The sequence below is a fragment of the Syngnathus acus genome, chromosome 15, assembly GCF_901709675.1.
Source record: "Syngnathus acus chromosome 15, fSynAcu1.2, whole genome shotgun sequence".
In the NCBI taxonomy this organism is placed as follows: Eukaryota; Metazoa; Chordata; class Actinopteri; order Syngnathiformes; family Syngnathidae; genus Syngnathus; species Syngnathus acus.
Window position 1 is genome coordinate 10812145 of NC_051100.1, and position 13124 is coordinate 10825268.

Genomic DNA, 13124 nt, shown 5'->3' on the forward strand with positions numbered 1-13124 from the left:
AATTTGGAGTCAGATCAATAACTAAAATCCGTAGCCTAACAGTAGGTTTTCTCGAAGCATTTTAGCTTCAATTTCACCTCACTTTCCAAAAGCATACATGTTTTAGTATGTCGACTTAAGGGTCTACATTGTTTGAAAAAGTGTGAATATGAGTGTAAGTGATTTTCTGTTTATATATGTGTGCCCTGTGTGACCCCTGTGGTTGACCTCAATGAGGACAATCAGAAGACAAAAATGGATGGATTTACAGGAAGGTCCACTACACAAAACAAAAGAACAAAATTGATTAGAAAACAATCGAGCACAGCATCATTAATGTGTCGTTCGTTAATTACTTTAGTACAAATGAAAATAAAATTCCGAACATTAATCTCATTGAGTACATCTGAGTGTTGACTCTTTTGTCAAGACTTTATTTCACCATCATGACTGTGTCAGCTTCAACTTGCAGCACAGACTGGCGAGTGGTAATTGAAGTGGCACGATAGTGAGAGGATTTATATTTATACCTCACACATTTCTTATCATACGCGACCCCGCCGACCCTGAGAAAAAAATATATGTATTCTATTTTACCACAAGAGGGCGCAGTTGTCTAAGAGTTTTTACAGAGGTTTGCTTAATCCATTTATGTGTTCTTGCTGCTGACAACACAAAAAAATCCCACGTCAACTTGACTGATTTCCTAACAGTGGCTAACCATCCAATCTCAATTAACCGGTCCAAAAATTATTCAGCCGCTACAAATAATGTATCCATGCCAGCGACTCCTATGTAGTGATAGGCGGAACAATTAAATTATCTCCCACTAGGTGGCAGAAGATACATAAACACCATGCGTATACACGGTGGGTGATATTTTTGTTTGTAAGTGAAGCGTGATTTTATTTTATTTTTTCATTTTTTAATACAAGACAGACAGACATGCGTGCGTGCGTGTGTGCAATGTGGAAAATGTAATATTTATTCTTGATGGGAATATAGTCAGAAAAACGGGGATTATTTAGAAAATAGCTCAATCACACTTAATGGCGTACATCTTTGTGCGTGGCTTGGCAGCTCCGGGGAACACTTGAAAAGGAAGATTAGAACCAGATGTTGCATGGGGCCCAGGGGCCAGCCAATAGGGAGCGGGGCCGTTTGGTCTGTGGGAGGAGCGTCAATCTCCTATGAGCTCCGGAGTATTTCTATCAGGTAGTTTAAAAGCCTAGGAGGTCAACAGCCGCAAGACACTGACCAAGCACGTCACTGTTGCGATTTCTGCTCCGTTTTATGAAGTTTTGGATATGCACGGTGTCTGACCTCCAGCATGCTGAGTACTAAGGGTTCATACGTGGGAATGATGAGCGCCGCCGTGGGAGTGGACCGCGGCAGGGTCGGAGAGAGGCTCCAGGCCGCCCTGGCTGGGTTGCAAGAGCTCCATCTGCTTCGGGACAGACAGAGCGACATGGTGAGCTGGGCGCTCAGAGCGGACCGGGAGGAACCGGTCACTTGCGTGCACGCCACACCGGAGGACGCCAGGAAGATGGGGGCGGAGGAGCAGCGGTTGGAGGCGACCCTCACGGCCCTGAAGCAACAGCTGGTAGGAAGTTGTTTAAATGCAAAGTCACAAAATATGTATCAAAAATAGAGCTCTGTCATTATTATGCAATCTGATGACAATATTTAAAATCACATATTTGTCACCCTTCCTTTGAATGTAATGTGAATATTGTACTCGGCTGCTGATTCACATGCCTTGGTTTAGCAGCAAACTTTCAAGTACTCAGCTGGAGATAGGAAGCAGGAGTGGAGTCATAAATCAGCTTCATTGCTTGAGAAAAGTATGGTGTGTGTGGCGTGAACTGCAGGGGGGCAGTCACAATCATTAACAACTAATGCCAGGATATATCATAAAATGAGGGATGGTGTGTGCTTTTTTTGAATAGAGAGTCACAATCAGTGCTGCCCTTGAGTGTTGCTGACAACTGGCAATGTGAGGTTCTATCCGTTTTGCCATGTGTGCTGCTGTTATAACCATCTGCAGGAAGAGCAAGGACGATCACGCATGCCTTCAATGATTTCCTTTGTGATGCATATGAGAGTTCAAATCCTCTTTACATCCCATCTTAAATTACATTAGCCATAAATTTAGTCATATTTGTGCTACACATAGTTGTACTGTAGTTGCAGGAAAATAAATGCATGTGTTAAATAATAAACATGATTTCCAAAAATATTTACAACTGTAACAGTAAATGCCAGAGCAAACAGTCCTCCATCCCAACCCCCAATCTTTGCTCCTCTAAGCAGTTTACACAATGGCCAGCCTTCGCGGTGGGGGAGAAATGAGTTACCCACCACTGCTTTTCCTTGCTCCCCCATGTCCTGCTGGGGTTAATGATCAGCCACTGCTGAGTAGCACCTCTTTTTCTAAGGACAGTACAGTGGTTGTCCACAAGTGTGTTTCCGGCTTTTTTTTTTTTTTTGTGACCTAAATATAAATGAACACTGACTTGTGTATTAGCTAGTGCTGAATGGAGACTATGTTCCCAGGTTTGCTTGAAAGAATCTATTTTTCTTACAGTCTCGTCTTCGGAAAAAGGATGTAGGACTGAAGACTCACCTTCAGCAGCTTGATCAACAAATCAGTGAGCTGAAGCTGGATGTCAGCAAGGCCTCCACTGAGCAGCTGGAGAGTGACAGCAGGCCAAGTTCAGGTGTGTGTGCTTACATTACCCCGCAGTATGCTCTACATTTAAAGAAGAAAGCGTAAAGGCAATCGAGTTTTGCCATTAAGTAATTGTTCTCTCTCCAGGTTTCTATGAGCTCAGTGATGGTGGCTCTTGCTCCTTGTCAAACTCCTGCACCTCAGTGTACAGTGAGTGCCTGTCATCCTCCCAGACGAGTCTTCTCCCCCCTTCCGCAAGTCCGGCTAATTCTCAAGTGAGCCCACCATTTCAAGCTGACGTGTATCGTCGTCGTTCGGCCGATGAAGGTGCATCCCATCCCAACGCTACCCGGGCGACAGGGCTTCATCTTGGAAGCAGTAGGATCAGAGCAAGCTCTACTGTCACTGAACTTGGACGGCCAAGACCTGTGTCAACAGGTAGACACTCCCGTTTAATTCCGATGAAGCAAACGCATCATTGAACCAATCATATTATAATAGTTATGCATGCTTTATTTAATATACAGTGATCCCTCGCTACTTGGCGTTTCGTTTATCGCGGCTTCACTACATCGCGGATTTTTTTTCCAAATTAAAAAAACATTTAAAAGTCAAAATAAAACTTCTAAATTGAGGAAACGTGTCTAACCTTTAGGACAATGTAGTATTTCTCCAAATGTTCGTTTACATTCCTTTAGAAGTACGTTTTCGCGTGTTAGCACGATCGCGAATTAGCATCTTTCCGCTAACTCGTTAGCCTGCCCAGTACTTCTTGTTGGCAAACGTATTTCGCGGATTTCACTTATCGCGGGTGGTTTTTGGAACCAATTATCCGCGATAAACGAGGGATTACTGTATTCAATAATAACGTGAATTAAAAATACATATTTTCACTAGCAGGTCAATCAAACTATTAATTCTTGTTTATGCTTACCAGGTGACCTAGACAGGATGATAAATCAAGGACTGAACTGTAAACCAATGGATGCTAAGAAACCACAGATGTGCCCAAATCCCAAGATCCCTACAATGGACCCTAAGTTCCAGAGCAATTTGGTTTCCCGCAATGGAATTGAATTGTATCACTACCCAAGTCCCTTGCATGCTGTTGCCCTCCAAAGTCCAATCTTTTTCCAAGGTGGTGAATCAGCCTTACCCGGGGCCACAGATGGCGGCCGGCCTCCAGTGAGTGATTCCGACATGCTCCAGGGTACTGAGATGGGCTATGATACCAAGACTCTGGGTTACATTGACAAGCTCCTCCAGCGCAGCTCCAACAAATCTCACATTCAAATGGCCGCCGAGGCTATGCAGACCCACGGTGACTATCAGAGGAAACCACCTGAAGTCGTAACTGTGTTTCCACAGAAACTGGTATCTCTTCCTCAACCTCCCCCAACTCAGGGCATACCACTAGATAATGAAGAGAAGAGACACTGCGTGACAAATTCCGGTCAAGAAAAAGCTGATAATGAAGGCCACCAACAGTCTGGGAGACCTCAGGAGGTTTCATATGGGTATTCCTATCCTGCTGTGATGAGAGAGTACAGCTCTGATGAGGTCACGACTTCATCATTGAGGAAGATGGACAAAACGCATGTTGCTTTTGTAGCTAGAGGCCACACAGAAAAAGCATGTGGGGAAATGAGGCCCACAGAGAAGAAGGCTCAGAGACAAAGAGCAGCCATGTCTCACAGTTCAAGCACAGAGGACAGTCAAGTCTTTGAGGTGCAAAATGGCTCCCCTGAGTTTGTCCATGCCAAATTTGTCCCTGCTGGAACTCAAAGGGTCAAGGTGAGACAAGCTGATCGTAAAACCAAAGCTGTAAAAATCAGACGAAGGAGCAGTGAGAAGCCTCGAGCGTTGAGGCAGCAGCAATCATCCTGCGAACGAGCCAGAGAATCCAAGGGAGATCCGAGAAGCCTAGCAAAAGGGAAGGTCATCCAGAAATACCCCTGCTGTCCATCTGAGGAGCATAAACAAGGCTCAGGCTCAGATTCAAGCCAGTGTGGCCCTGGAATAATCTACACCCACAAGGTCCATCCAAAGCCGCACCCTACTCCAGCTGCTACTAAGTCCAGCAAAAGCCGCAGATTGCAATGTGGAGAGTATGAGCAGGAGCAGAGAAAGAAGAGACACGGAGCGGCCAAGTGGTTATCTGATGCCGAGAAGTTCCAAGCTTTGTGTGCTCAACGTCAGAGGTCTAAGGAACTCTTTGCGCAAGCGCCAGGAAATATGTATTTAGCCAAATCAGGCCAATGGATGGGACCTCATCATCCCTTCATGTCATCCGTGTCTTCTAACTCATTCAATGCTAAACTCAATGCCAGGTACCCGCCAGCACCCTATCACCTGTCCAACCTCTACCCACCTCGATGTGAGTCTGAGTACTCGGCCGAATGCATGTCGCTTTTCCACTCCACCATTGCCGCGAGCAGCGATGGGGAGATGAGCGATAACACCACCAATCGCTTCGGTGATAGCGAATCCAGCCAGAGTTTCCAATCCTTTTCCGACTCTGACAGCAGCCTGTCCGCGGAGGAAGGAGACCATCTGGATAGCCTTGCGGAGGGGTGCGGCGACCTGGTATGGGCGGAAGCTTCTCTGGTGCCCACTGCAGTTGGAAAGACCCTTCAGCAACTCCCACGACCAGAGCCCTCAGCTTGCCGCATCAAAGCTTCACGAGCGCTGAAAAAGAAGATTCGGCGCTTCCAGCCTGCCTCACTGAAGGTCATGACCCTGGTGTAATTACTTTAGGCAAAATATTTGTCAATGGGGGGGGGGGGGGGGGGGGGAACAAAGAGCTGTACGAAACTAACACAGAACTTTATTGAAAAGATCTCGCCTCTTCCAGAACCCTTCTTTTTTCTGTGCACTGATTGTTTATTATAAAAAAAATTTAAAAAAAACATTAGTTTTTTGTTGTTAAAGCATGCTTGTATCACACAATTATACTTACACTTATTTGTAAATATTTATCTTATTGTGACTCATTTGTCAATGCATGTCATATTCGTCCCGTTAAAGATTTCATTAATAGTAAAAAAAAAAAATATGTACATCGACAAATAACTCCGACATTATTTCATGCAATTGTGTGTTGTCTGTTACTGACTTGATTTTCCCTGAGCAACAATTTGTGTTTCTTATAATAAACTGCCAATTTATAATTATTGAATCTTACTTGCATTGGCCTTTTACTACACACTTCAATTTTAAAGTTTAATTATGGGTGGGTTTGATTGAGAAACTGAAATTATTATCTTATTAAATGTGAGTAAACAACATTCCGGTGACTCACAGTTGAAAATGAAACATCTTGATCCGAACAAACATCCTGCTGAGGGTAACCAATTTAGTACGGATATCTCTAACAGCTTCTTATCTGGTTTCCTGATTTGGACCAGCTGCAGATTCAACATTTGACCCAGACAGTCATGCTTAATTAGTGGGGTGAAAACGGCGGCACTCAGACATTCAAATGAAAGTAAACACATTTGCGCTGAAGCACTAAAACTAACACTCATCGCACATGAATGGACATTGCGATGACGGTAAGTGAGAAAGGAACAGCTAAGTTGACAGAGTTTAAGATGAAAGTGGAGCAGAAATGATTGTGTTGCTGAGTTATGAAAAGGAGTTAACAATGGCAAGGTGATCAAATAATCTCATTTTCAAAATGAATGGAAATTCTTTGAAAGATTTAGTAAGGAAAAAAATATTAGTGAGGATAAATTGTCTAATGACCAAGCTTCACATCTGTCGCCTGTGGTCACAAGTAATAATATTTTCCCACCTGAAACATTTTAAGAAGCTTACGATTATGCCATACTCAATGTTTCATCAAATTTTACTTTAAACTCGTGTTCCCTGCAGCTATAATCACTACAGAGGCGAGTATTTAATTCTCTTTCAGTCTGAGCTTGTCTCATTCTACTTTAACAAGAACACTTTGCTCTTTGAGAAGAAAAGGAAAACTTCTTAAAGTGCACACTGAATGGCAACGCTTCTTTACACGCATCACAAGATGTGGGTCTTAGGGGCAAAGGCCTCAATTCACATCAAAGTTAGTGTTTTAAATTCTGTCCTCTCCGTGAGGGTGACAACAAGACCTTGGTGGGATTAGAGCTGCTGTTTTCAAGCAGGCTCAGAGGGAGCTAGCCTTAACTTTGATGTTGGGTGAAGCAGGACCATGTCAGCTTGACCTTGTGGGCTAGCTATATAACCTTTGTAGCACTGGCTCATCTCCTAGGATATCAACAAAAGAAGGGTCAGGGGGCCTTTTTATATCCTTGCTGTCTCTGGAATTTTCTTTTCATGTTCAGCATGTCTTTTTTTTTTTACTCTCTTTTGTTGTCCAGTGATCTACAGCTGATTAAACTAGGGAATGTATGTGCATATCTTTACTGGAGCAATACTTTTGAAAAATACATTCCAGGCTAGCAATGGTCTGAGATTACCTGGATATTTTATAGGATTTGAAGTTAACCGTATTTGTATTGAGTTAGCCTCTTTCCGAAATACTCCCCATGGATAGCTGTCGAGTCATAATGAAGGTCTACAGATGTCGTGTGGGATCTCATTACACAGATTGTCGCTCAGGCGCTCTGACATCAAATGGAAGAACACACATGGGCAGATGTCAGTTCTCATCAATATCATACACTTTTCTGCTGACAACACAAAGACTGGTGGTGGAACTATCACAGCTACTTGCCAAGGCAAATAATCACACCTCTTTCAGAGAAACATGCATCTGAGTTGAATCAGATGGAGCTCTATTAAAAGGCTGGGATTTTTACATTTGGGTTAAATTAGTCACTAGGGATTTATTTGATGAAGAAAAAAATAGGACAGCAGCAACTGGTTATTTGTAGTATATCCAGATTTCATCCATCAGAATGAGTTTCCACTTACACACGTTCAAAACCCCAGTCTGAAAACGTCATTATTGTGAAGAGATATAAATAAATAAGTCAACGTGTCATTAAAAGGGCTTTCAGTACTGGGACGGATGATCACTTAGGTCATTAGAAGGCGTGTCACTGAGCCGCTTTGGGCAGTGATCTCATTACATGTTACACATAAGGTCACTGAACTACAACGCTTGCTGTTAGCATGACAGTCGACGCTATTAACTAAATCTGTGCAAAAAAAAAAACAATTAACCGATGGAAAACATTAATTATGAATTGTTACACCACTTTTAACAATTCTGTGACAACTGTGAACAACATTGCAAACAAACGTAAAGTGGAGCACAAAAGAACAACAAAGGGGGTGCTGCAGTCAGGTGCTAAGGGGGAGGGGTTCTCCTGGTCCAATCCCAAATCTTAATTTATACCAGACCTTCCCAGTGTTTTAAAGAAGTGGACACAATCTGTGCTTATCTTGCATTAACTGTGATTATTTCTTCTGTTGTTTTCAACTCCTGAGTCTTCTTGAGTCATGTGAGAGGTGATGTGAGTTCATTGATGGAAACATTTTGGACAGGGGAGCTGAGCCTTTTTATAGATAGATTCTGGAGGGAGCTGGGAAACTCATGAATGTCCAGCTTTCCATTGGCAGCAGGGAGGATGTCAGTATTTCTATTTGACAAATAAGTGTACTAATATAAAAAGCTACATACTGTGTACAGCAAGTAAGTTTATGTTGCAAAATATGATTCCATTGCAAAATTAGTTATCATATATCACAGGTGTCAAACTCAAGGCCCGGGGGCCAGATACGGCCCGCCACATCATTTTATGTGGCCCGCAAAGACAAATTGTGCATCAAATCCATGTGTCATTCCTAGAATTGCAAATTGTCTTCACTTTTAATAATATATTTATAATATTTTTGACCAGTTTTTACTCGTCTGATTTGAAAACGAGTTATTTGTCAGTTTGTTTTGTAGCTTTTACTGTATATAATATGAGGTGCTCATACATTTATTTGGGTTGACAGTCATAATGGCCCTCCGAAAGAAGCTATGACTACAATGCGGCCTGTGAAAAAAAATGAGTTTGACACCCCTGTCATAAATTTTATGCACCAGTCTGGCGGGGTATTATATTTAGAACTCCACGCCTACTACTGTACTATTTTTTGTTTCAAGATGATGAAATGATTAAGATACATTTTCTTTTTTACACACTTTTGTATGGGGGATGGGCTCTATAGTATCTTTTGTCCCTTAGCTGACTGTACATACGAATGGGGCTGGACCGGAATGTCCAATCTCATGAATGTCAATTGTAGGCAGCCGGAGTTAAGGAGCAGGCTCCTCTGGTTATGTAGAAGTGGACAACGGAGATAGAGAAGAGACATTTGAAGAGATTGAAAGTGAAGGAAAGAATTGAGCAGGGCAAAGACTGCAACGTGTGCAGGCATGAAGGCCAAAGCAAATGGTGAACAAGTCAAAAAAAAACATTCATGCTGTTCTACTCGTGCAAGGCTTAGCAGGCCCTTCCTTTACCACCACCTGCTCCTCTTTAAGCACATCCTGTCATTTAATAGCTAATCCCTTCATTCACTCCACTGTGTTTGCTTACCATTGTTTCAACTCGCTTCAAGCTGTGGTCAAGGGGTGGTTCAAAAGTTCGCAGTGTATGGAGAGCATGCACTCACCAGCGACAGAGGGCAAAGTGAGTGCATTTGCCCCTGCCAAGCAATTGTCTAGCACAGAAAATCCCTGAAGCAGTGTTTGGGTCGTGACCAAGGAACGTTTTTTTTGGGAATCCAATATTGAAGCCAACAACAAAAAATATTTTTTTTTTTGTTTGTATGTATATATATATAGGTCATGCATTGATCAAGGGAGTGTATCTTGTGAGTATATCTGTTGAATGCACGGCACTTCCTCTACTATCAGACTCGGTTTTCTCTGTGAGGATGTCCTGACTGTTTTATGAGCAGGATGTCCTGTGTCACTTCAGAGGATTGCCTCTCTTTTGTCAAGCCTGAAGACTCTAAACTTCAGCTGGAACAATCTTGCTTCATCTTGTTTTTTTTTTGTTTTTTTCTACTCTGGGGTTTGTCTTATTTTAGCCACCAACAAAGCCAATAATTTTCATCATGAACAAAAATAAGGCCTGGTTCCTCTGAAATTGTGTGTGATCTCTGGAAGAGGACATCAAAAGCACGGCGAGAGTGACAGCTGGTCCTCCTCTTGGCAGCCCCCCTGATAAGATCAGAGTGACAGGAGTACATGGGACCCTACAGGTACCCCCCTCCGGCCTCATGGCACTCCTTTCTGCTCCCATATGGCCACTAACAAGTCCCTCACCTACCGACATAAATTCCTCTTGACATGTGAAGCTTTTTTTTTTTAGCACAGATCCTTTGAATGATCATTATTAATAATAATCTGTACAGGAGTATTGAGGCAGTTTTTATTCTGCTTTTATACAGCACTTTCATGGAATAAAATAAAACATGATTTAAGTCTATAGGTTGCACAGATATATAAAGATCAGCATTTATTGTTTTTATATCATTTTGAGCAGAGTTCCACAATTTTCCAAGCTATTGGTATTGATTCATTGTTTGACTGAAGCTGCCAATCAAACAATATTTCAGTACAAGTGTGAGAAAGGCTAAAAATGGCAATTTACAGACATGCATCAAGAATAACACTGATCAAAATATTCAACATTTTCTGCAAAGATACCTGTTTCTCTCCTTCCAGCGCATGAAGATTATCAAATGATGGCACAGCTGTCAAGTCAGAAAGCGTCAACATTCTATTAATATAATGATTACAAATACACTATTTTATGGCCTGTCTTCCTAAAATCATTGATTTTAAAGGAGTGTATCCCTGTTGGAGTGCATATTTGATGCTGAATCCAGATATAATTCCATGTACACAAACACCCAATTTTCCAACACTTGGGAGATTGTCTAATTTGATTTATTCAGCAGGGGGAAGTTGCTTATTACTGAGCCAAGTGTGGCATTTCCTTGGGGTCAATATTGCAGTTTGGTTTGTTTGTTAATGTCTCACAGGTATTGTTAGTGGTTAGTTTCCGCTCCCCGGATGAAACAGATCAGAGCTCACGTGCAGGTGCATTGGTGAGGCATGACTCATTGTTCGATTGGAAAAGATGCTTTCTCAGAATTACAGTTCCGGGTGTCTGCTCTGCCATTAGTGTTTGTTTCACTGTTTTTGTATCACAGGGCAAAAAAAAGTCAAACAAACATGATACTGTGAAGCATACAAAGGTAATCTCAGCCGACTCCACTAACAAGTTGCAAGACTCCCTGAGGTCTTGTCTCTTGAGTGATTTGGACAAGCCTCCCCTCTCTCAGCGCAGAGGTCAGGGGTCATGCAGGGAACAGACTGATCCTCCACGCACTATCGAGTCTCTGCACCCAGAGGTTCAGACAGCTGTCACTATCTACCCAGAAGTATTGAAGACAGATAATTATTGTCGTGAAATCATTTTGAATAATTCTGTATGTAGAAACACACAGGAGTGGCAAGAAAATTGAAGAGGTCAAAAGTTTGAAATGGTGCATGCTATTGTTATTTGATTACATCATAATGATGAATGTCTCTTAGAAACATGACTCAAAGTAGCTTATGTGGGAGGGCTGGCCGTAACCTTTTGTACTGGGAGTAGAAGAAAATTTATCTTGTGAAGAAAAGCAAACTTTTAATTGGATAGTCCAGTTTAGAGGAAATGCAAAAACACCAGTCAGTTCATTATATTTATTTAGAATAGGACCCAATATAGTTGTATTTCAAAGCAGTCGGTCAAGACAACATATGGTGAATCTGCCTTTATCTTCTCCTGACAGTTCGCACTGCTGCTTCCTGGCATAAATAAGTTAAATAAAAGGGTGGCAACTGAGCTTCCTTTTACGGCTGTTAAGATAAACATTGACACCTGACGGTGAATGTGCTGCAAGATAAACCCAGCCTAATGTTTGCTGATTTATTACTCTAACGGCACACATGACGGAATATCTGTCAGGAACATTTTATGTGCTGGTCATGGCTTGTGTTCCATGATGGTAAGAACAGAGATGGATAAATCGTAACAATCTGGACCCTCGGCTCAGTGGAAAAAGTCCCCCAGAGGGCTGGATGCTGACATGTGGATGATATGTTTATATGGGCTGTGTACCCATGCAGTAAATCACAACAGGTCTGGAGTGGAGTGGAGAATGACAGTCTAGCTGGGGCCCCATGTGTTTCTAGAGAAACTGGGGTTAGTTTGGGGCTAACTTTGTTACTTTTGGGAGGTTGACCCAGCAGGTTTGACCCCAACATTTCTTTGAACAGGACAACCCAGGGTGACACTTTTGACTAGTTTGTTGAGGGATTTACACATGAAGGCCAGGATTTAGAGCATCTCCGAGGACAGCTTGCAACTGAGCTGCCTCATCTTTTTGAATGAGGCATTTGAGACATTAAAATCAAAACAGATGAGCTTCACTTGCACCGCAGCATGTCTCCCCCGAGAGGAAATATTGCTGGTGAGTGAGTTTCCGCAGATCTGGATGAGGTCAAGCTTTAAACATCAAAGAATGGCTGTCAACCACATGCTCAATTTGTGGTGCAAGGCCTATCTCTACAGATTGGATTAGGACACCACAGAGCAGGTTTACTCACAGAAGATCACGAGACAACACAAAGTAAGATGAAAAAACAAGGACGCTATTTGTCTAATAAAGAAGCATTGACTGAGCGATACATCACTCTTAGATGTGCCAGTTCAAAGCAACACTTATAACCCATGCACTATATGACCTCATTGAGGATTATGTGGTTGGCGCCACTTTGTAAATACTGCAATCATAAAAGGAAGCAGAAAATATGGCAGACAGGGTGACGGGCGGGGGTCTTATAGGCTCCAGTCGGGCTGCTCGCCAGCATCCGCCAGGCATCACATAATAAAGGTTGACACCCACACACTCCCTGGCAGATCTATCCCATTGATTAGGGTTGTGTGCACTTTAGAAGGATCAATGCCCAAGCCTTTTCATTTCTGTGCTCTTAACGATCTTTACAGGCATATTGTCCCTCTGTGAGATCCATAAAAGTTGAGACATCCGCTGAGAAATGAGTGTATGAAAGGTAAACGAAAGAAAGGATGAGGAACTAGAAGCAGTCTATACGCATTTGACACATTTCATTTTCTGCTTGCCATAGAAAATCTCAGTTCTGACTCGTGTTATTTCATACATGCATGAAGGGAACATTGAAATATTGGCTTATATCATAGGTGGCTTAGCCTCATGTCATTTTCTACAGCACAGCAACAGTTCAGTTTGGTACAGCCGTTTTCCCACTGCAAATAAGAAGGTGCCAAAACCACACCAAATAGAACCCACCCAGAAGATGACACGATCAAAAATCAAGTTTGACATATATTGGTCAAATGCAAAGCGGAGACTGCAGAGTGCTGCTCGGTGCTTTGGCTCGGATGTGGTATCCAGATGACCTTTGATCTGGTCCGTGTAGAGGGGGGTCATCAGGCTA

The 13124-nt window shown here is 42.5% G+C and overlaps 1 protein-coding gene across 2 annotated transcripts; it reads left to right on the plus strand.

The window, feature by feature from the left end:
* Nucleotides 1-1177: 1177 nt before the first annotated feature.
* Nucleotides 1178-5828, plus strand: dact2 (dishevelled-binding antagonist of beta-catenin 2). 2 transcript variants are annotated; one of them, XM_037272624.1, is made up of 5 exons: nt 1178-1582; nt 2567-2699; nt 2798-3088; nt 3588-3959; nt 4002-5828. In XM_037272624.1, exons 1-5 carry the CDS (start codon nt 1310-1312, stop codon nt 5396-5398), a joined length of 2466 nt encoding a protein of 821 aa, XP_037128519.1. In that variant the 5' UTR covers nt 1178-1309; the 3' UTR covers nt 5399-5828. The 2 variants fall into 2 exon arrangements, with proteins under 2 accessions (XP_037128519.1, XP_037128518.1); XM_037272623.1 differs by having other exon boundaries at nt 1179-1582; nt 3588-5828.
* Nucleotides 5829-13124: the final 7296 nt, after the last annotated feature.